Source organism: Pristiophorus japonicus, chromosome 14, assembly GCF_044704955.1.
Source record: "Pristiophorus japonicus isolate sPriJap1 chromosome 14, sPriJap1.hap1, whole genome shotgun sequence".
NCBI classification, from domain to species: Eukaryota; Metazoa; Chordata; class Chondrichthyes; family Pristiophoridae; genus Pristiophorus; species Pristiophorus japonicus.
Genome location: NC_091990.1, coordinates 174,570,159 through 174,594,146, shown reverse-complemented (window position 1 = coordinate 174,594,146; position 23,988 = coordinate 174,570,159). Strand labels below are relative to the sequence as shown.

Sequence of the window (23,988 nt, the reverse complement as noted above, 5' to 3'; positions counted from 1 at the left end):
CTCGGGGAGCGAAAATCACCCGATCACAGCGGCCCATCGATTTTTTCGATCGAGCGCCCTAACTGTGCGGTAGCCGTCCCTTTGGGGACGGTGAATTTCAGGCCCATGATGTTTAAATCCCTCAACCAAAAGAACGCCTCAGAACTCCCAAAATGATACCAGATTGAAGTATTCCAACACATTATTACTCCAGAAGCCATCAAGAACACTTATAGGAGCACTAAGTGGCTGTTCCATGTATTCTTCAAGCTTAATACTTGGATCTGGATGGACCCTGGACAGTTCTCTGTTTTGTCTTACAGTGAACTTTTGACAATATTCCCCATTGCAGGACCCCTGCACACCCTGTGTTCCAGCGGTGCAACAGTGAATCGCACACAATGGAATGATGTAAATCAAGGCCTGAGTTCCTTCCTGGAGCATGGACACCTTCTAATGCTTGTATTAGTCTAGCTGAAAACCGACAAAGAGTTTCACATGGAGTGCTGCTCACCAGATTCTCCAGCTTTAGTGTTTATTGGCAAATTGGAGGATATACACGGCTCCGCAGAGGAGGAACTATTCTATGTATGAGCAACTGACAGTCTCTATATAAAAAAAACCTCCACATTTCCACCAGAGGATTCTCTTTCCTTTGTGCAGGGGCCACTTATAATTTCTGGCTGTAACCGACTCTCGGGAGGAGGGTATAGAGTTGGCCGTCAAACTTCCCGCCTGAGTGTCTCCGTGGGAGGCCCAGCCGATTTTAACGTCCTATTGGCCAGCTGCCTGCCTGAAACGGGTGCAGAGAGGCAGCTGGTCAGGTTCGGGAGAATTGTTGGCCACCTGAGCCCCACAGAGAAACGTATTTTACGTATCTTTCGGGGCCTCCGCTGGGTGTCGGGCAGATTTCATTGGGCGGAGTGACGATGGAAGTCGCTCTGGCCAGTGTGCCGTTAAAATTGCCTCGTGGCCCTGTCTTAGTGGTAGGACCCTGATTAGCATATAATAATGAGGCAGACGCCTCAACCAGCCCGGCATTAAAATGGCTTGTGGGGTGGTATCTAAGCGGGAAAAAGAGCCACTCGATTTGAACTCCCGTCCTGCCCTGGTGGAGGGCATTACAATGCCCCTAATGTACTTTTACATTTTTTATTGCCCTGTCAATTTGACAGCCAAAGATCTCTCAAAATTGTAGAATTTACAAACAGCACTTCTATTTTAGCTCGGCAATCAAGAAATTGACACCAAGCTTGCGAGCGCTGCCAAAGTCCAAGGAGAGCTTGAGGCACATGAATGGAATTCCAGAAAACATTAAAAAAGTGCGAGTAAGAGCCAAAAAAGATACCTGCACCACCACCAAAACAAAGTTCATGAAACATGTTGAGAATCAGCATCTTCAACTTGTCAAAACCTCTGCTTTATTTCTACCAACAGCACACCCGGCACAGGCAGGCAATGATTCTCTGACAGAAGCACTAGTGATTCGATCTTTTAAAAATAATTGTTTTTGTGAATATTAATGATCATAAGGTGAAAGATGTTAGTGCTGGCAATGGCAGTAAGGGTAAAAAAAAAACATAACATTTTACAAGTGTTCTTTGGCAGGTGAAATTAATTTGTACGGCCAGCATTGGGAAGGAAGGCTACAAATAGACAAGGGTTAAATTTTGCAACTATGCACTGCTGGTGTGCGGCCTCGCCTGTTAGAAGTACCTATTAGTAAATCGTACATTTGCAGCCCATAGTAAATCGTACATTTGCAGCCCATGGATGGAAAATCACAACCTGTGTCGGAAATTTCCCGCAATATGCCCCTGGCTGGTGAGGCTGTGCCCCGAGCGTGAGCAGTCAGAAAATTAACCCTTATAATGCTAGCCTACAACACTGCCACTGCAACCCGTGCGGGTGAAGTGCCATCTCAAAACTACTCGCAGTAAGTTGGCACAAGGGCAGCCGGAGTTCCAACTGCACGCGCTCCACTGATGTTAATCGCATTATCGTCAAAGAAAATGTGAGGTTGGATGTAGGATAAAATTGGGCCTTTCGGAGCCCCTGCCATAAAGAAAGCTTCGTCTATCTTGAGTCCCCACTCACGCAGAGTTTTAATAGCCCGTATACCCAGGTCGTTGCCACTTCTTGCTGTCACCAGGTACGTGCAAATTGGATCATCCTCCTGGCTAAACTTCTTCTTCATCTCTCCAAGAATCATGGCAAATATCTTGAATGGGCCCTGTCAACAGAACAATTAAATTACCAATAGGGTAACAATGAGCTTTAAAAAAAGCTTTTAACAGATATATTAAAGATATACATGTTGGGGGTTTATGCAAAATTAAATGAGTGGCACTAGCCACACACTGTAACTGATAATCCCATGCTTAAACGTCTGTGGCATGAGTGTATTTAATTTTTCTCCGGTGCTATTCTGAAGATGTTGACTCACTCTTGGGTACAGCTCACAGGCTCGATCTAGTACCTTGGGCTGTAACTGTGAGGCTGGACAGTGAATGTCAGCAGGCTATCAAATTGGTGGGGGGGGGGTGGGGAAGAGGACACTCCACAACCAACTCTGATTGTCTCGTGAGCCAAAGTCGATATACAGGTTGAGCGTCTGAAATCCGGAGACCTCGGGACCGAGGCCGTTCCGGATTCCGGGTATTTCCGGATTTTGGAACGTCTTTGCCTGGGCCGAGGTAGGTGGGGTCGGGCAGCCGAGGTAAGGGGGCGAGGTCGGCCCACTGAGGTAAGGGGGGGGGGGAGGGAGCCGGGGCCATGGCGAAGTCAGGATGGGCGAAGTCGCGGCGAAGTCAGGCCGCCGAGGGCCGGGGCGCCAAGGCGGGGGGTATAGTCCGGATTTCAGAACATTTTCCGGTTTCCGGACAACCTCGCCACGGATCAGCCTGGTGTCTGGATTTCAGAACATTCCGGATTCCGGAACTCCGGATTTTGGACGCTGCACCTGTAGGAAGGTTCACTAAGGTGATTCTGGGGATGAGTGGGTTGAATTTTGAGGAAAGGTTAAGGAGGTTGGGCCTATACTCATTGGAATTCAGAAGAATGAGAGGCGATCTTATCGAAACGTGTAACATTATGAGGAGGTTTGACAAGGTGGATGCGGAGAGGATGGCCTATCGAATGCACCTAGTAGTGTAACGACACCTCTATTGTTTTTCAACTCTAATCAAATAGATTCTGTTCTTGACCCCTCCAGGACATCCTCTCTCTCCAGCAATGTAATATTCTCCTTAATCAATACTGCCACCCCCACCTCCTTTCCTTCCTTCCCTGTCTTTCTTCAATGCCAAAATTGCCCCTTTTTATCGCCCCATTAGCACCTCCGGGGGACAAGACAGTGTTCGGCTAGGGAAGGGGAGGCGCTACCGCCTCCCGGGAAATGACCCTGGAGGTTTGAGAGGCGCTGTAAGGCAACGCCATGCAGCACCCTGCGGTTAGGGCTCCGGGCCTACCCCTTAACGGTCGATGCGGGTGCATGTCAACGCCTGCGTCGTGGGTCGCAAAGCTGGTAGACATCCCTGTTTAAAGGGGAGGCACGCAGCACCCCGGGAACGCCTTCTTTCTTTGTCGTCTGACTCTTGGGTCGGCCTGACCATGGCGAACCCTAACGTGGTCCGGGCCGAGATCGTGCAGCCCAGCACTCTGTCTTGGGTGCCGGGGCTGCTGGACCTATCTCACGGTAGCCCTTGTGGCCACCAAAGAGCCGTGCCGAGTACGCTTGCGGCCCTCCCCTTTAATGGAAGAGGAGGGGGGTTGTGGCGCATAACGATGGACGCAGCACCACACTACCGCCCCGGGATCCGCCCGCCCCCAAAGGAAGCGGAGTGCCGGAGACAGCGCTCCGCTTTGTTTGAGGGGGCGGTACGTCCAATTCCGCGTCGGGGGGGGCGGGACTTCCGAGCCGAGCGATAAAAGTGCCGGCCTCGGAAGGTGACCGCCCCCGATCGAGACGCGGGCAATTTCGACTCCTTTAGTAGTCAATCCTGCCCTTTTGTGAGCCAGGTCTCCGTTATTGCCACAACGCCATATTCCCATGTGTCTATTTGCGTCTGCAGCTCACAAAACTTATTTACCATACTTCGTGCATTCACACACATGCACTGTAAACCTGTCTGTGCTATCCGTCTCTCCCAATACTGTGTGCACATCGTTTCTCCTTTTTAATGCTACATTCTGGTACCCATCCCCCTGCCAAATTAGTTTAAACCCTCCAAAACAGCACTAGCAAACCCCCACCCCTGCGAGGACATTAGTCCCAGCTCTGGCGAGATGCAACCCGTCCGGCCTGTACAAGTTCCACCTCCCCCAGAACCGGTCCCAATATCCCAGGAATCTAAAGCCCTCCCTCCTGCACCATCCCTCCAGCCACGCAATTCATCTGCTCTGTCCTCCTATTTCTATACGCATTAGCTGGGAGAGGTGGATATTATGCAGGTAAGTGTAAAGTATCACAAAGTACAATGGGTGATGTATATACTCTACGAATGGGTAAGTGTGTGCCAAGGTTTTCAGACACTGCATTAGAGGTCATGGTGGAAGAGATGGAATGGAAGAAAGATATCCTGTATCCAGTGGGGCAGGAGGCAGTGGGAAGAGATTGCGGCAGAGGTCAATGCCAGGATTATAGCTGTAAAAACATGGATGCAGTGCAGGAAAGAGTTTAATGATCACACAAGAGTTGTCAAGGTCAGTGAGTTTATCTTCAAATGTCATACCCTTCCAACTCCACTAGCCTCATCCACTGCTCAATTCACTACACCCCCATTATCCATCTACCAACGATTTCTATCAATCAGGACTCAGCCATACCATTCATATGATTTAGCTCACCCTCACACGCTTAGCACTGTTGCAAACCTCACACCCACTTCTCACAGCTCACACACACTGGCAGCTATTCAACCGTGATAGCGGCACCACCCAAACATACTGCAGGACACTCACTGACACACTTCCCTCTTTCTTTCAGGAGAAAGTGGCGAACAACAGCAGGCAGCAGGAATTTAGTGGAGGGGGAGAGGCGAGCCTGCATGTTTAAGCGCCATGGTGGAGACAGTGCTCGCCATCATCGGAAAGGGCATCACAAAGGCCATCGCCACCGGCAGAGCTGAAGTGATTGATGATGGAGGTATCAGCAAATGCTCTACTCGGAACTCCTTCACGGCAAACGAGCCAAAGGTGGGCAGAGGAAACGTTACAAGGACACCCTCAAAGCCTCCCCTGATAAAGTGCAACATCCGCACTGACACCTGAGAGTCCCTGGCCAAAGACTGCCCTAAGTGGAGGAAGTGCATCCGGGAGGGCGCTGAGCACCTCGAGTCTCATCGCCGAGAGCGTGCAGAAATCAAGCGCAGGCAGCGGAAAAAGCGTGCGACAAACCAGTCCCTTACCCTCAACGACTATCTGTCCAACCTGTGACAGGGACTGTGGTTCTCGTATTGGACTGTTCAGCCACCTAAGGACCCATTTTAAGAGTGGAAGCAAGTCTTCCTCGATTCCGAGGGACTACCCATGATAATGATGATCAGCATACTTAAATCTCCTTCTCCCATCCCACTTCTCCCTCATCCCTCAATCTCTTCTGACTAAGAAGCTGCAGGGGTGTAAGCACACACTTCTTACTTCCTCCTCTCCCCTCACCTTGTCCCTTTATCATTTCAGATACTCAAGAGCTGGAACCTGCCCGGGAAATGGAGGAAGAGGTAGAAATAAGTGAAGCTGAAAAGACATTGTCACTCAATGTCACAGTCGCAGCCACCAGCTCAGAGACTGACACGGCACGTATTTTAGATAGGATAGAGGAGGGATGTGCATGTGGGTGAGACACCGGGCACAAGTGTGCAGGAGTCAGGGCGGGGTGGGGGGGAAGCTTAGTTCAGGTGCTATCTCACCGGAGGGCGAGGTCGCACACTAGTTCTGCTGCAGCGCTCTCAGATGAGAACATTGATGGTCCAGGCTACAGAAGAACCCACCCAAATGCTTGATGCACTGGAAAGCTTGCCAGAAAGCCTGCACTCAATGTCAAGGATTAGGGAGACGTCAAGCACCAACTTGGCACATCGAGCTTGGAGCCCATCCTTTCCGAGATGGAGCAGGTGGTCACCTCCATCAGCACACCCGTGGAACCAACCATGCTGCAGCAACTGATGGCTGATGTTTCAGCTTCCATCGCAGTACAGGCAGCTTTCACCAAACGTCGTGAGTGCTGCAATGGAATCCCAGATTGCTGCCATGGTGGGCCGCCCCAACCTGTGTGGGAACACCATCGCAGGTCGGGGCTATGGATAGAGCTGGAGCGCCAGGCCCTGGAACTTCATGGGCTGCCCCAACCTGTGTGGGAACACCACCGCAGGTCGGGGCTATGGATTAGGCTGGAGCGCCGGGCCCTGGAACAACATGGGCGAAGGTGCGGCAAATGAGGGTACGGGGCCCAGAAGAGGCGAGGACCCAGAGGCAGCTCGGACCTGCCCACACTGCGATATGTGTGCGCACTTGGTCCGTGCAGCAGAGCAGGTCTCCAGTCGTCCTGCAACTGGATAAAGGCTTAACTCTGTCGAGCCCGTGTGGTGGCTGATGTGCAACGGTCACCACACGTTAAACAAATCCACGCACAGGCATCTTCCACCCCCTCAGTTGGAGTTCAGGACTGGAACATCGGGTTCTTCATTGAAACATCTGTGAACTCTTGTGGAAGCAAGTCCTCCTCGCTCGAGGGACCGTCTATGGATACTTGTGTTTAAATGGGTTTCCAGGGAATCACAGCACTCCAGCAATATGTTCGCCAACAGATTACTGGGAGAGTGGCAGTGGCTCCCTGGAATACGGACCTGCTCAACCTCAGGATGACTGCTTTTGTGCTCCCACTCGTGCCACTACGTCAGTGCTCTTGCGGTTGTCTGTCAACCAGCCAGTCCAGACAGATGGTGCAGTCTGAAGCCAGTCCTTCAAGGTCCAGAGCTGCTCGAGGTCGCTCTCCAAGGCCATCTGCAGTCTTTTCAACGGAAGGTCAGCAGCCTTCCACCAGCCATGCTGTAGCCACTGGGGAAGCACCTCGTAGAAGCACTAGGAGAGACAAAGGCAGATGGAAGAGGCAATAAGGGAATGCACAACGGCGATTAGTTTATTTTGTATGCGTTATGAAGATTTCATGTATAAATTTGCATTGGAATGTTTATTTTGTGTTGGGTTTTATGTCTGCATTGTGGGAAAAGGATGATGTGATGGTCAGTAACAGAGCAAAGGTAAGGAGTGTGGGGCTGTTGGTGAATGTGGAGTTGCGGTTGAGGTTACTAGTATCGTTCATTAATTATTTGATCACGTAGAGTCAAGGCAGAAAGATGGTCTACGTTACAGCCTCCCTTCCTGTACCTCCTCTTCCCATTCCTCCTGCTCCTCCTCCACTTCCTTCTCCTCATGTTTCTCCTCTTCCTTCTCCTTCACTTCCTGCTCCTCAGCTTCTCGCCCGATAGGCACTGCTCCCTCAAAATGGCAAGGTTCCGCAGCATGCCACCTCAAATCTTGAGACCCGCTCAGCCAAGTACAGGGCTCCTCCAGAGCGGTCCAGGCAGCAGAAGCGTTGCTTCAGGAAGCTGATGGTGTGCTCTACAATATTCCTTGTGGCAGCAGGGCTCTCATTGAATGCCTGCCGTGCAGCTGTGCATAGGTTCCGGACCGGAGCCATGAGCCATGACAAGAGTGGATAACCCTTGTTGCCTGGTAGCCACCCTTGGCTTTGTCGTGGCGGCTCAAAACTGCCACAGAATGAACGAGTCATGACGACTGCTCGGGTAACGGGCATACACTTGCATGAGGCGCTGCCTGTGGTCACATACCATCATCATCATAGGTGATCCCTCGAAACGAGGATGACTTGTTTCCACGCCAAAAAAGGATGAGTTCACAGGTGTTTCAATGAAGGACCTAATATTCCAGGTCCTGAACTACTTCCTGAAGGGTGGAAGATGCCTGTGCGTGGAGTTTTTTAACGTGGGGTGGCCATTGCACACCAGCCACCACACGGGCCTGACAGAGCTAGGTCTTGGTCCAGTGGCAAGGATTACCCAAGACCAACTGGAGACCTGCTCTGCTGCACGGACCTAGTGCGCACACATATCGCAGTGTGGGCTGGGCCCGTGCTGCCCCTGGGCCCCTGGCCCCGAACTCACGCCTCCCCTGGGCCCCGATCACATCCCTCCGCAGTCTCTCGCCGCTCCTGCTGTATCTGCCCACGCTCCAATCACCGACCTGGATCTTGATGACATCACTTTTCACTGCCGCCGCCCTCCTGCACCAGCTCGCGCTGCTCCATGAAGTGGTCTCCACGCTGCTCCCGGGGCCGCCGCACCTTTTGTAGCCCCACAGCGGCAGGTCGAGGCCATAAAAAGTGCGGCGGCCTGGGAGCAGCGTGGAGGCCCCGACCTGTGTGAGAACACTAGTGGCGGGTCACATACCAGCCGCACATTGAGGGAGCGGAATCCCGTTCGGTTCAGGAAAATGGCAGAGTTAACATGAGGCACACGTTGACAGCCACAGGCCCTCCTCCAAGACTGGAGTTGTGGTTGCAGCTGTTGGCAGGTTTCAGTCACAACCTCTTTAGTGAAGCGCAGACGTCTCATGTACTGGTCATCGCTGAAGTTCAGGCAAGAAAATTTCTTCCTAAACACACTCTGTGGATATCATCATCATAGGCAGTCCCTCGGAATCGAGGAAGACTTGCTTCCGCTCTTAAAATGAGTCCTTAGGTGGCTGAACAGTCCAATACGAGAACCACAGTCCCTGTCACAGGTGGGACAGATAGTTGTTGTGGGAAAGGGAGGGTGGTACTGGTTTGGCGCACGCTCTTTCCGCTGCCTGTGCTTGATTTCTGCATGCTCTCGGCGATGAGGTTCGAGGTGCTCAGAACCCTCCCGGATGCACTTCCTCCATTCAGGGCGGTCTATGGCCAGAGACTCCCAGGTGTCAGTGGGGATGTTGCACTTTATCAGGGAGGCTTTGAGGGTGTCCCTGTAACGTTTCCTCTGCCCACCTTTGGCTCGTTTGCCTTGAAGGAGTTCCAAGTAGAGCGCTTGCTTTGGGAGTCTCATGTCTGGCATGCGAACAATATGGCCTGCCCAGCGGAGCTGATCAAGTGTGGTCAGTGCTTCAATGCTGGGGATGTTGGCCTGGTCGAGGGTGCTAATGTTGGTGCGTCTGTCCTCCCAGGAGATTTGTAGGATCTTGCGGAGGCATCGTTGGTGGTATTTCTCCAGCGACTTGAGGTGTCTACTGCACATGGTCCATGTCTCTGAGCCATGTCTGTGGATAGGGCCTCCTGCTAACAGCCCTTCACTCCCTCCTCCTCCTCCTCCTCCTGCTCCTCCCTCTTCTACCAGCTTGACCTGCTCTGTGTGGCCTCTTTTCGTTCTCCCAATCATACTCAATTCCAAGAAGGCGGCCGACTAGGCCACCCGTGTCTGAAAGCACCCGGCTTCAGTACAAGCACCAAAAAAGTACTTCAGCACCAGCCGAACCACTCCCTGCAGAATTTGAAACTTTAAGCAAGAATGGAAAAGCTCATCAAAACATGTAGTATTGCACGAATAGCCAGAAGAAATAATCCAGCAACTAACCTGCAAGTAGTTTGTGATCCCTTTAAATAGCGCTGGTGGGGGGCTGGGTGGGCGGAGGGAAGTGTCCTTTGTGCCGTTTAATCTCATATTCAGTTGTGCGAGGTTAAGAAAGGGCGCAGGCTACTGCGTAGAGCTGTAAAATGGCAGCGCTGGCGTCAAATCACTGATTGACGTCATGAACTGCCTACTCTGCATGCTGCTGGCTGTCGTTCAGTGCATGCGCACAAACCCCTTTACAAATATGGCGCCCGCCGCACTTCCCTTCGGAAGTGTGCGCGCGCATCGCGGGTGCCATTTTCGAACTTTACAAGGGCCTCGCAGCATCTAAAAAACGCAATCAATTTCTTGTTACTGTTGCCCCGACCTGCACTCAGCCTGCCTTGGGTGAGATAGGCTGAGGTTCAGCAAAAATATGAAATATGGATCGAGGGGCTGACCGACAATAATTGCACACTGTCCCTTTTAAGACAGAAGCATCTCAATTCACAATATTTTCTTGCGTGCACGTCAGTGAATCTGTAAATGCAAAAAAAGACATTTACAGATTTGTTAAAACTAACAGAGAAAAGAAAATATTAGGGGGTGAGTACATATTGGACACACCAAGCTATTAATACAAGTTGGGAGTCATTTACATCCCATTCCGGCTTTCTCTGCATGTGACCCTTGGCAAATCCGCTGCTCCATTCACTGCCTGTCTGACCGTCATCATCTCATCATCATAGGCGGTCCCTCGTATCGAGGATAAAAGGGATGAGTTCACAGGTGTTTCAATGAAGGACCTAATATTCCAGGTCCAGAACTACATCCTGAAGGGTGGAAGATGCCTGTGTGTGGATTTTTTTTAACGTGTGGTGGCCGTTACACACCAGCCACCACACGGGCTTGACAGAGCTTGGTTTTGGTCCTGTGGCAAGGGTTAACCAAGACGACTGGAGACCTGCTCTGCTGCACGGACCTAGTGCGCGCACATATCGCAGTGTGGGCTGGCCCGTGCTGCCCCTGGGCCCTCGCCTCTTCTGGGCCCTGAACTCACACCTCTTCTGGGCCCCGAGCACATCCCTCTACAATCTTGGAAGTGGTATGCTCCTTTAAAGGCCCCGATGTTGATCAAAGCTGGGATGAATCATTGTTCCTTCTCCTCGCCAGTGAAACAATGAAAGAAAATACTTTTTGGAGGCAGGGCTATTCCTAAAGAGCGTCGAGCAAGTGAAAGGAGTGCAGTTGTAATTTGAATGAAATGATCTGTCCAATTCGTTTTCTCCCTCAACTCCTTGTGAGGAAGCCCACACCCTCCCCTCAGAAACTGCCCAGATAGCAAGTCTGAAATTAGATCCCAGCACAATACACAAAAGAGCTCCAAGATAAAGTGTGAACCTCACGCGGAAAGATCATGAAACCCCTGTGCCAGTTGCTGCTGCTGAGGTAATAGGCAAATCTCCCAATTGCCCTTCTCCATTAACCTGCCTGGAGAGCTGCAGTTGCTGGGTTTGCCTGCAACAGCGGGTGTTGGGGAGTCGGCAAAGCTGCATCAGGATGAAGGCTTGTGTGAGAAGAACGCTCATCTGTAGCCTGTCTGAAGAAGTAGCCTCGGGGGAGGGGCAATAGAGCAGTTGGAATTCAAGCAGATTGAATTAAGTTTGAATTCAAACAGGAAGATGCATCAAACAGGAAGAGGCATGTTGAAGGACATTCGTGTTGGCCATTCAGCGAATGGTCAGTTCATCTCTGGCCAAACTGAACTGGACATTTGGCTGTTAACTGGGATCAGTTTTGTTTGAGAAGTATAAGAACTTTGAACAAAGGAATTTTACATAAGAACATAAGAAATAGGAGCAGGAGTAGGCCATACAGCCCCTCGAACCTGCTCCACCATTTAATACAATCATGGCTGATCCGATCATGGACTCAGGTCCACTTCCCTGCCCGCTCCCCATAACCCCCTAATCCCTTATCGGTTAAAAAGCTGTCTATCTCTGTCTTAAATTTATTCAATGATCCAGCTTCCACAGCTCTCTGAGGCAGCGAATTCCACAGATTTAAAACCCTCTGAGAGAAGAAATTCCTCCTCATCTCTGTTTTAAATGGGCGGCTCTTATTCTGAGATTATGCCCCTAGTTCTGGTCTCCCCTATCAGTGGAAACATCCTCTCTGCATCCCTCATAATCTTATACGTTTCGATAAGATCACCTCTCATTCTTCTGAATTCCAATGAGCAGAGGCCCAAACTACTCAACCTTTCCTCATAAGTCAACCCCTCATCTCCGGAATCAACCTTGTGAACCTTCTCTGAACTGCCTCCAAAGCAAGTATATCTTTTTGTAAATACGGAAACCAAAACTGCACGCAGTATTCCAGGTGTGGCCTCACCAATACCCTGTACAACTGTAGCAAGACTTCCCTGCTTTTATACTCCATCCCCTTTGCAATAAAGGCCAAGATACCATTGGCCTTCCTGATCTACCTGATTACTAACTTTTTGTGTTTCATGCACAAGTACCCCCAGGTCCCGCTGTACTGCGGCACTTTGCAATCTTCATTTAAATAATAATTTGCTCTTTGATTTTTGCTGCCAAAGTGCATGACCTCACAATTTCCAACATTATACTCCATCTGCCAAATTTTTGCCCATTCACTTAGCCTGTCTTTGTCCTTTTGCAGATTTTTTGTGTCCTCCTCACACATTGCTTTTTCTCCCATCTTTGTATTGTCAGCAAACTTGGCTACGCTACACTCGGTCCCTTCTTCCAAGTCATTAATATATTCTTTCTCTCGAGCTTGGAACAGGAACAGCAGAAGCAGGTGTTGGAAGACGGCCGTTGAACACGTGGAAGGGAACACGTGGAAGGTATATATTCGGATGGACTGATCACCCATTGGATTATACGGAGCTATGTTTTAGCATAGTTACTGCTAAGAGGCATGACCAGTTAACGTAGGAGTAATGGTACGTAATTCGGGAAATAGGATAACTGTAAACAGTTGGATATATACATTGCGAGAGAATTGTGCAGAACCAATTAACGTCGCAGGATATACGTTGCAAAGTTTAAGGTTGTTTAAATCGTAAGCAACTGGGAGAATTGGTCATGTGAATCTAAAATCGGTAAGCTAGATTTGGGGTTTTGGTTTTTGATTTTAAATCTGTATGCGGTAGTGTTGAACTCAGAACTTAGAGTCATTTTTAATCTTTTTAAAAAACGTCCATTGTATTGGAAAATCTCAGTGTTCTTATAAGTCTTGATGTTCAAAATCCATAGGAAGAAATCCTGCATGGATGATATGCAAGGTTTAAATCTGGATTACAGAGGAGCTGGCTAATAAATTCTGAAAATCATGCAACAATTTCTGACTAGGTATCATAAACCTTACTTCTCCCATAGGAACATTCTCCAGGTCCTTCTCATGCTGGATGACCCCATCCAGACCCTTCTCTCTGTATACAAGATCAGTCTCATCCGAGAACAACACCGAGTCCCCATCGAATGCCACCTTCAGTTGTTCATTTGCTGTGAGACAATGTTGCTGCATCATTAGAGCTGCAGGAATACCTGTGGGGGAAAAAAACTTTTATTTTAATTCATATATGAGTTGCATGATTCATCATAAGCAGCCCCTAGGAATCAAGGAAGACTTGCTTCCACTCTTAAAATGAGTCCTTACGTGGCTGAACAGTCCAATACGAGAACCACATTCCCTGTCACAGGTGGGACAGATAATGGTTGAGGGAAGGGGTGGGTGGGACTGGTTTTCCGCACGCTCTTTCCGCTGCCTGCACTTGGTTTCTGCACGCTCTCGGCGATGAGACTCGAGGTGCTCAGCGCCCTCCCGGATGCACTTCCTCCACTTAGGGCGGTCTTTGGCCAGGGATTCCCAGGTGTCAGTGGGAATGTTGCACTTTATCAGGGAGGCTTTGAGGGTGTCCTTGTAACGTTTCCTCTGTCCACCTTTGGTTCGCTTGCCGTGAAGCAGTTTCGAGTAGAGTGCTTGCTTTGGGAGTCTCGTGTCTGGCATGCGAACAATGTGGCCTGCCCAGCGGAGCTGATCAAGTGTGGTCAGTGCTTCAATGCTGGGGATGTTGGCCTGGTCAAGGACGCTAATGTTGGTGCGTCTGTCCTCCCAGGAGATTTGTAGGATCTTGCGGAGACATCGTTGGTGATATTTCTCCAGCGACTTGAGGTGTCTACTGCACACGGTTCATGATTATATTTATGAGGTTAGCGGATATCAGCTGTGTGGTTATAATTGGGCTTTATGCCCCTGAGCTCGGGTGAAGAAATTGAAGTTGGCCAGGTATCCCTCGTTCCCCCAGGAAGAGTTGTTCAGGGGAGTGACACGTACCCCAGGAGAGTCTGTGTGGGAAATGAGGGTACTCATGCATTTCCCCTCAGGTACACTTCATTCCTGTCTGCAATAATGGTTCTGGGTACCGCTAACAATCCCCATGCAATTCCCTCAACGGTATCCCAAATTCTTCTATGCAATTCCTCCTCTAGATACCTCATTCCAAAAAATCCCCTTTAGAATACCCTTCAACTCCCACCCAATTCCTTGGCTGAAATTTCGGGTACAATACCCCAAAGGAGCCCTTCTTTCTCTGCAGAAGTATTATGCAGAAGTTCTACAAATCAAGACACGTTACCTTTTTTCTGTGCATTGCAAACAGAAGATTCACATGCTGAAAGGAACAGCTTCACTTCATGTGAGTGTAGGTACTTTGAAGGATCGTTTCCATGTAGAAAGCAAAATTTGCTAATCTCCAAACCTAGAAGAGAAATACAAATTGCAAGATGATGTCAGCAATCTGGACCAATAGGAGCTGCACTTCCAGGGTGGGACACTGTTATTGTCTGCTAAATCTTCTACCCATTCCTCATCAACACCATAGGCAGTCCCTTGGAATCGAGGAAGACTTGCTTCCACTCTTAAAATGAGTCCTTAGGCAGCTGAACAGTCTAATACGAGAACCACAGTCCCTGGAACAGATAGTCATTGAGGGTAAGGGTGGGTGGGACTGGTTTGCCGCATGCTCTTTCCGCTGTCTGCGCTTGATTTCTGCACGCTCTCGGCGATGAGACTCGAGGTGCTCAGCACCCTCCCGGATGCACTTCCACCACTTAGGTCGGTCTTTGGCCAGGGACTCCCAGGTGTCGGTGGGGATGGAGTACAAAAGCAGGGAGGTCCTGCTGCAACTGTATAGGGTATTGGTAAGGCCGCACCTGGAGTACTGTGTGCAGTTTTGGTCACCTTACTTAAGGAAGGATATACTGGCTTTGGAGGGGGTACAGAGACGATTCACTAGGCTGATTCCGGGGATGAGGGGGTTATCTTATGATGATAGATTGAGTAGACTGGGTCTTTACTTATTGGAGTTCAGAAGGATGAGGGGTGATCTTATAGAAGCATTTAAAATAATGAAAGGGATAGACAAGATAGAGGCGGAGAGGTTGTTTCCACTGGTCGGGGAGACTAGAACTAGGGGGCACAGCCTCAAAATACGGGGGAGCCAATTTAAAACCGAGTTGAGAAGGAATTTCTTCTCCCAGAGGGTTGTGAATCTGTGGAATTCTCTGCCAAAGGAAGCAGTTGAGGCTAGCTCATTGAATGTATTCAAATCACAGATAGATAGCTTTTTATCCAATAAGGGAATTAAGGGTTATGGGGAGAGGGCGGGTAAGTGGAGCTGAGTCCACGGCCAGATCAGCCATGATCTTACTGAATGGCGGAGCAGGCTCGAGGGGCTAGATGGCCTACTCCTGTTCCTAATTCTTATGTTTTTATGTTCTGCTGGGCTATAAAGGGAAGAAGGATCGCCGGCCAACGTACTCTTGATCACTATTCAGCGATTCCCAGCTGAAAAGTAAACAACTTGTGAACAGGGTCAAGCTCGGATGTGATACCCTCCAGAGTTGAATAGCTTGCCAACACTTGTGGCCTATGCTTGCACATGAAGAATGGTACTGGAGGGTACCCATGCATGGGCATTGCCTCTGAAGAGGAGGGGGCAAGAGAAAAGTAGAGGGAGAAAAACACAAAAAAATGTCTGATCTCACTTGCTATGAAGGTTGGAAATATTGAAGGGGGTGGGGGTGGGGGATGGGATGGATCCCTTGACTAATACCATCCCAGGGTGTCTGCTCCAGTCTTTTCAAACTAAAATAGATAAAGAGTAGTAAATTTGAAAAAGTATTTAAAAGTAATAGTGAAGTGAATGAAGGAATAAATAATCGATGGGAGAATACTTTTCATGTCCCAATGTACAATGTCCCAAATCCGGAATTCCGAAAACTGGAATTGTCCGAAAACCGAACATTTTTTACAAAAGCGCATTTCAGATCGAGTAGTTCGGCGTGCGATTGGTCTGAGCCTTGTCAAATGACCCTCGACCCGACCAGACCTGACCCACATACGACCCGACCTGACTCGTGCTGTTTTAATGTCTGACCCAAATGCTGGAAAAATACGAAATCCGGCACGGCTACGGCCCGGTGATTTGGGACGTTGGATTTTCTCCTCCGAAATCTGGAAAAATACGAAAACCGGCATGGCTTCGGTCCCGAGATTGCCGGATTTGGGACGTTGCACTTGTATAGGACTTACTTTCTCCTTTCCAACATGCGACAGTAGAGATGAGTGTAGGATAAACTGCTGTAAGGCAAGCAAGAGTGAATACAGGTGTGAGCTGTCACGAACACCCCAGTTGTGTAACTCACCATAATGATTTACGCTATTAATGATCCTCACTCCACCTTCAGCGCTGTGAGTTGACAAAAGGATAACTTCAAAGAGCTGCTTTTCTTCAGGATTTCTCTCCAACAACCTTTTATTTACCATCTGAACCGCCTGAAAGAGACAATAAGGGAAATGAGGCTTCACTCAGAGGACTGAGGAGGCAAGAAGTGATCATTCATCTATAAACTGCTGTTGCCATTAAACACTCAGAAGCATAAAAATAAAATGAGTATCTATAAATGGTTTATCACATTAATGTGTCTTAAAGTGTTTCACAAAATGAATTAGTCTAAAATGCAATTCTTGTTGTTATGTAGGAAAACGTGACTGCCATTTTGCATGAGCAACAATGAGATGAATTTTCCGTTATTCGGTTTTCCTTTTGGTGGTACTAGTTAAGAGAATTCCCTGCTGTTCTTCAAATATTGCCAAGGGATCTTGAACCCAAACCACTGGAACAGGCAGACGGGAACCCCTGTTTAACAGTTCATCTGAAGGTCGACTCCTCTGAGAATACAACACTCCCACAGCGCTGCACTGGTGCATCCACCTGGAGTATGAGCTTTAGGCCTAGTATAGGGCTCGAATCCAACCTGACCGTTGGTCGCATTCTTGGCTCAAAGGTGCTTGCTTTAACAATCACAACCTTTTTCTTCACAAATATCATCAGGGTCAGCCATCTGCAGCACTAATTTTACCAAGCTGATTTGAGGGTTTATATTCTGCTTCCAGGCCACATACCAGCTGCAGGAAAGCGGACAACTGTTGGCAGCAGGAGTTAAGCAACAGCCAATGGCTATGTCATCTTGCAGTCTGTCATCACTTTTAATCAGCAACTGTTGCTAATCAGTGATAAAAAAAAAGCCTTTCTCCCCGAGGAAGTCAATTCCTTGTTTCAAAACTGAGGGTTTTGCAGACATCATAAGGGAGGTTATTAAAAACATAGAAACATAGAAAATAGGTGCAGGAGCAGGCCATTCGGCCCTTCGAGCTGGCACCACCATTCAATATGATCATGGCTGATCAGGCAACTTCGGTACCCCTGTAAAGTCCTGTCCCCTCAGTACAGATTCACACGAGGCATGTAGTGAAGTCAAGGTCACTCTGGACCTGCACCTTTTATTTCACAGCTCTGGAATGCTGCACGTGCCTGAGACCTGTCCTTATATACCTGTCTCTTGCAAATGCACCCCTGGTGGTAAGGTATGCTGGTGGTTACAGGTCATATCTTATTACAGTCATGTACAGCACGTTGGGATACAGTTATATATAATAATGTAAGATACATGACATCACCCTCCCTCAAGGTCTTATTGTCTTTATAAGTTCAGTCTCTCAGGTGGTCTACGCTCTCGCGTGGAGCGTCTGAGTTGTGGTTCAGTTGTTTGCCTTGGTGTCTGTTTTTCTTTGGGTGTGGATGCTGGTATCTCGCCTGGGCTGTCTGTTTTGATTGGTGTGATTGTTGTTGACTCGCCTGGGCTGTCTGTTGGGATTGCTCTTTCCTCAGGTTGTTCCCTCTGTCTGTCCACCAGGTGTGGTGCGAGTTCCACATTGTAATCTGCCTCTGGTTCCGCAGTGCTGTTGGTAAATCTGCTTTTGACTTGGTCTACATGCCTCCGGCAGGTTTTGCCATTGACCATTTGTACTACCAGTAGCCTGTTTCCTTCCTTGCCCGTTACTGTCCCTGCAAGCCATTTGGGACCCCTGCCATAGTTAAGTACAAACACTTTGTCCCCTATCTCATTCCATCTCCCCCTCGAATTTCTGTCATCAGTCAGCTTACGGCGCTTTGCCTCAACGATTTCGTGCATGTCTGGGAGGATTAATGAGAGCCTTGTTTTTAAAGTCCTTTTCATCAACAGTTGCGCGGGGGGGATCCCAGTCAGTGAGTGCGGACAAGATCTGTATGCCAACAGCAGTTGCGACAGGTGACCCTGCAGTGTGAGACCTTGGATTTTAAGCATGCCTTGTTTAATGATTTGCACTGCTCTCTCCGCCTGGCCGTTGGAGGCTGGCTTGAACGGTGCCGTCTTGACGTGATTTATGCCGTGGTCAATTATAAAGTCTTGGAATTCTGCGCTGGTGAAGCACGGACCACTGTCACTGACGAATATGTCAGGGATTACGTGCGTTGCAAAGATGGTTGCGAGGCTCTCCACAGTGGTGGAGGTTGTGCTCGAGTTTAAAATGGTGCATTCGATCCACTTTGAAAATGCATCTACAACTAAGAGGAACATTTTGCCCATGAATGGGCCCGCATAGTCTACGTGCACCCGCGACCACGGTTTGGTAGGCCAGGACCAGGGGCTCAGTGGAGCCTCCCTGGGGGCATTGCTGAGTTGGGCACAAATGGTGCACCTTCGGACGCAGAGCTCCAAGTCCGCGTCAATACCAGGCCACCAGACGTGGGATCTGGCTATGGTCTTCATGAGAACGATCCCCGGGTGCTCGCGGTGGAGCTCCCGGACAAATGCCTCTCTGCCTCGCAGAGGCATGACTACTCGGCTGCCCCTCATCAGGCAGTCTGCTTGTAGTGATAGCTCATGCATGCGTCTGTGAAAGGGTTTTAATTCCTCGGGGCAGGCATCGCGAGCCTCTGCCCAGTCACCGGTTAGGACACATTTTTTTTACTAAGGATAACGTGGGGTCGCTGGCCGTCCAGGCTCTGATTTGACGAGCCGTCATGGGCGAACCTATGGACTTAAAGGCATTGATTGCCATGACTATCTCACAGTCCTGTTCGTCAAACCCTTCCGTGGTCGCCAGGGGTAGCCTGCTGAGCGCGTCGGCACAGTTGTCTGTGCCTGGTCTGTGCCTTATGGTATAGTCGTAGGACGCCAGCATGAGTGCCCACCGTTGAATTCGCGCCAAGGCGTTGCCGTTTATTGCCTTGCTCTCGGATAGGAGGGACGTGAGGGGCTTGTGGTCAGTTTCTAATGCGAACTTGGCCCCGAAAAGGTATTGGTGCATCTTTTTGACACCGTTCAAGCACGCAAGCGCCTCCTTCTCTACCATTCCGTACCCGCGCTCCGCCCGCGAAAATGACCTGGAGTCAAAAGCTATTGGTTGTAATTTACCCGCACAATTGACATGTTGCAAAACGCACCCGACCCCATACGCTGACGCATCACATGTGAGAACTAGCTTTTTACCTGGGTCAAAGAAAGTCAAAACACTGTTGGAACACAGAAGGTTGCGTGCTTTATTGAAGGCGCGATCCTGGGCGTCCCCCCAAAACCAATCGCACCCCTTCCTGAGTAGCACGTGGAGAGGCTCCAGCAGCGTGCTTAAATTCTGCATAAAGTTCCCAAAGTAATTGAGTAGCCCGATAAAGGCGCGCAGTTCTGAAACATTCCGGGGCCTGGGTGCCAGGCGAATTGCTTCTGTTTTGGACTCTGTTGGGCGGATTCCATCAGCGGCAATGCTTCTGCCCAAAAATTCAACCTCGGGTGCGAGAAACAAGCACTTGGATTTCTTGACTCGTAGGCCTACCCGATCCAACCGCTTTAGTACTTCCTCCAAATTACGGAGATGGGAGCCAGTGTCCCTGCCCATGAAAAGTATGTTGTCTTGAAATACAACCGTCCCCGGGATGGACTTGAGCAGACTCTCCATGTTGCACTGGAATATGGCAGCTGCTGACCTGATGCCGAATGGGCATTGATTGTACATGAAAAGGCCTCGATGTGTGTTGATGGTGGTGAGTAGCTTGGATTCCTCGGTCAATTCTTGCGTCATATACGCAGATGTGAGGTCTAATTTTGAGAAAAGTTTACCTCCAGCCAATGTGGCAAATAAGTCCTCCGCTCTGGGCAGCGGGTACTGGTCCTGTACGGAGACTCTGTTTATGGTAGATTTGTAGTCCCCACAGATTCATACGGATCCATCAGGCTTCATGACTGGGATGATGGGACTTGCCCAGTCGCTAAATTCCACAGGTGATATAATGCCTTCCCATAGAAGCCTGTCTAGTTCGTGTTCAATCTTTTCCCTCATCACATAGGGTACAGCTCTGGCCTTGTGATGGACCGGTCTAGCATCCTGTGTAAAGTAGATTTTGACTTTGGCCCCTTTGAAAGTGCCCATGCCTGGCTGAAAGAGATGTTCAAATCGCTTTATAACTGTTGAGCAGAAGGTCCGTTCCACTAATGACATGGCATGGACATCATCCAATTTCCAGTTTAGTTTTGCCAGCCAGCTTCTCCCCAGCAGTGCTGGGGGGTCTCCGGGGACAATCCACAGAGGAAGTCGGTTCACTGTCCCTTTGTGTGTGACAGAGAGCATGGCGCTGCCCAGGACTAGTACGATTTCTTTGGTATCGGTCCTTAGTTTGGTGTCGACCCTTGTGAGTTTTGGTCTGTTTCTTTTTTACGGCCACAGTTGTTCAAATTGTTGAGCGCCCATGAGAGATTGACTCGCTCCTGTATCCAGCTCCATGTTGACAGATATCCCGTTGAGTCGGACCCTCATCATTATAGGAGGCGTCCTGTCGTAGGAGCAGCGGCCATTGATCGTGTTGACCCGCTGTACATTGGTGTCCCGGGTACTATCCCCACCGTCTTCTGGTCCGCTTTCCGGCCCATCTGATTCGTATACCAGCCGAGCTGCCGTTTTTTTGCACATGCGAGCCAAATGCCCTGTATATTCACAGTTCCTGCAAACAGCCTGCTGAAATCGATATTCCCTTGACGAGTGCCCACTCCCACAGCTCCAGCACAGACTGCTTGCAAAGAATGAGCTGCGTCTGGCTGATCTCTCTTGAGCTTCTCTCAGTTTGTAGTTGATTGCTCTCATTGTGGGTTGATGCGGTGTGAACGGCCATTCCTGTGGCCCTTGATGGCTTCTGTTGCCACTCCTTGCTGTCGAGAGCCTGTTCTGCCGGTTTTGTCTGTGTGTGGGGATAGCAGCTTTTCTAATGCTGTGAATTCCTTGTTCCATTATTTCATTAGTTGTCGTACCTGCATTGTAAATTAACTTTGTTTCTTCTTCCCCTACCAAGAATGTCTGTGCAACCAGTGCTGCTGCCTCTAAGGTCAATTTCTTGGTCTCTATGAGCTTTCGGAATATGCCTGTGTGGCCTATTCCTTCAATGAAAAAGTCTGTCAGCATTTCTCTCCTCAGTTCATCGGAGAACTCATATAAACTAGCCAACCTCTGAAGTGCCGCCACGAAGTCGGGTATGCTCTGGCCCACACAGTGTCTGTAGTTGTAGAACCTGTGTCTGGCCATGTGTAGGCTGCTCGCTGGCTTCAGGTGGTCTCTTACCAGTGTGCTCAATTCTTCAAACGACTTGCTTGCTGGTTTCGCAGGTGCCAACAGATCCTTCATTAAAGCGTATGTTTTCGAGCCACAGCTGGTCAAGAGATGGGCTCTTCTCTTGTCTGCTGTATCGTCGCCTAACCAGTCTTTGGTTACAAAGCTTTGCTTGAGCCTTTGTATAAAGTCCTCCCAATTGTCTCCCGCATTGTACTTTTCATCTGATCCGTTGTTCGCCATTCTGTGGATTCTGTAATCCCATAACCCGTCGCCACTGTAAAGTCCTGTCCCCTCAGTACAGATTCACACGAGGCATGTAGTGAAGTAAAGGTCACTCTGGACCTGTACCTTTTATTTCACAGCTCTGGAATGCTGCACTTGCCTGAGACCTGTGCTTATATACCTGTCTCTTGCAAGTGCACCCCTGGTGGTAAGGTATGCTGGTGGTTACAGGTCATATCTTATTACAGTCATGTATAGCATGTTAGGATACAGTTATATATAATAATGTAAGATACATGACAACCCCATTCCTGCTTTCTCTCCATACCCCTTGATCCCTTTAGCCGACAGGGCCACATCTAATTTCCTTTTGAATATATCTAACGAATTGGCCTCAATAACTTTCTGTGGTATAGAATTCCACAGGTTCACAATTCTCTGAGTGAAGAAGTTTCTCCTCATCTCGATCCAAAATGGCCTACCTCTTATCCTTAGACTGTGACCCCTGGTTCTGGACTTTCACAACATCGGGAACATTCTTCCTGCATCCAACCTGTCCAGTCCCTTATGCACTTTTGCAAATTGAAATTGAAAACTCAAAGCCATTTGTTCTACCTGTCCCCATTGGCCATGCAATTCCTCTGGAGGTCTTCGGAGATTTTTTACGGAAGTACCTGGTGGTCTCGGAGGCGCCCAGGATTCCGGTGGGGAGGCCTTCTCCTCCCGCGCTGCGAAGCGCGCTCCCGTCCAGAAGGTTCCCACGCAGAAGCTACAGTCATGTGTGACTGCTCAGCCAATCAGGTAGGTACTTCACAGGTTCCCATTAATAGCACTCAGACTCGCGTATCTACCAGTTCCCAGTACTATTAATGGGGAAAAAAACAAACACACTAATAAAAAATAAAAAACAGACCTCACATAATTAAAATTAATTGAAATTAAAGTTAATAAATGTCTTAGAAAAAAACAATATATTTCCGATTTTTAAAAAGTTTTGTAATTCGGGTTAAAAATAAATTTACCTTAGTGGGCAGAGTTTTTAACAATACAATGTGTTTATTTAATTTAATTTTATTGTGTTTATGTATGTTTTTAAACACTTAGGCCTGTAACAGTTGGCTATACGCCTGCTTTTTCAGGCGCAAGAGTTTGCTGGGCAAGATATGCGTAAATCCTGCAATCTTGCCCGTACAAATGTCCTCACTCCCGGTATGTCATCCCCGCTCCAGAGATGTCTTTGATCGGAAAGAACGGCTTTTACGATGCCTTGCCGGGTCCGTAGAAACTTTGTACGGACCCGGGACATCAGAATTTTTGGGCCATTGTGTTCCAGTCCAGATAATTGAACATTTGTAGCTATTACTATTTTTGCTCCGTTCACACTTGTACAATGCTTCGTGCCCAAATTCTATTCATAAACTGCAACAGTCTGTACATAAAGGCAGCTCCCCGGATGGCTCAGTAATTAAGTGCAGTGCCCGTTCAATACAGATCAGAAAGGACCCAGGGTTGATCTTTAGTCTATGTGCAGCTGATTGATCGCAATTGCAGCAGCAGTCGGGCGTTACAATTGATCTCAACACTCGGCTAGCAAGAGGAAAAATCAGCAAGAGCTCCCAACCTGATTGCTAAACAGTGGCCCATGCTGGAGAATGAGTGTGCATGGAATGTCCCAGACTCCTCCTTCACCATCCTTGGGTATGTCCTGACCCATCCAAGGTGGCGGCACAGTGGTATACAGTCAGGAGGGTGTGGCCCTGGGTATCCTCAACATTGACTCTGGACCCCATGAAGTATCATAGCTTAGCCAAGCATGGGCAAGGAAACCTCCTGCTGATTGCCACCTACTGTCCTCCCTCAGCTTATGAATCAGTACTTCTCCTTGTTGAATACCACTTGGAAGAAGCACTGAGGGTATAGCAAGGGCACAGAATGTACTCTGGGTGTGGGACTTCCAATGTCCATCACCAAGACTGACTCGGTAGCACCACTACTGACCGAGCTGGTCGAGTCCTGAAGGACATAACTGCCAGACTGGGCCTGTGACAGGTGGTGAGAGAACCAACACGAGGGATAAACCTGCTGACCTTGTCCTCACCAATCTACCTGTCGCAGATGCATCTGTCCATGACAACATTGGTAACAGTGATCACTGCACAGCCTTTGTGGAGGC

The 23,988-nt window shown here is 49.1% G+C and overlaps 1 protein-coding gene across 3 annotated transcripts in view; it reads right to left on the bottom strand.

Moving 5' to 3' along the window:
• Positions 1 to 1,377: 1,377 nt before the first annotated feature.
• The window catches only part of LOC139280239 (cytosolic 5'-nucleotidase 1A), a 96,136-nt gene continuing 73,525 nt past the window's right edge, over positions 1,378 to 23,988 (bottom strand). For 2 of the 3 annotated variants that reach the window (XM_070899867.1, XM_070899868.1), the window contains exons 4-7: positions 16,319 to 16,448; positions 14,248 to 14,370; positions 12,978 to 13,156; positions 1,378 to 2,212 (exon numbers count right to left, since the gene is read on the bottom strand). In XM_070899867.1, coding sequence (XP_070755968.1) covers positions 1,907 to 2,212; positions 12,978 to 13,156; positions 14,248 to 14,370; positions 16,319 to 16,448 — 738 coding nt within the window. In that variant the 3' untranslated portion in view covers positions 1,378 to 1,906. Of the gene's footprint in view, positions 2,213 to 12,977; positions 13,157 to 14,247; positions 14,371 to 16,318; positions 16,449 to 16,887; positions 17,058 to 23,988 lie in introns of those variants that run through there. The other variant, XM_070899869.1, reaches the window with a different exon arrangement.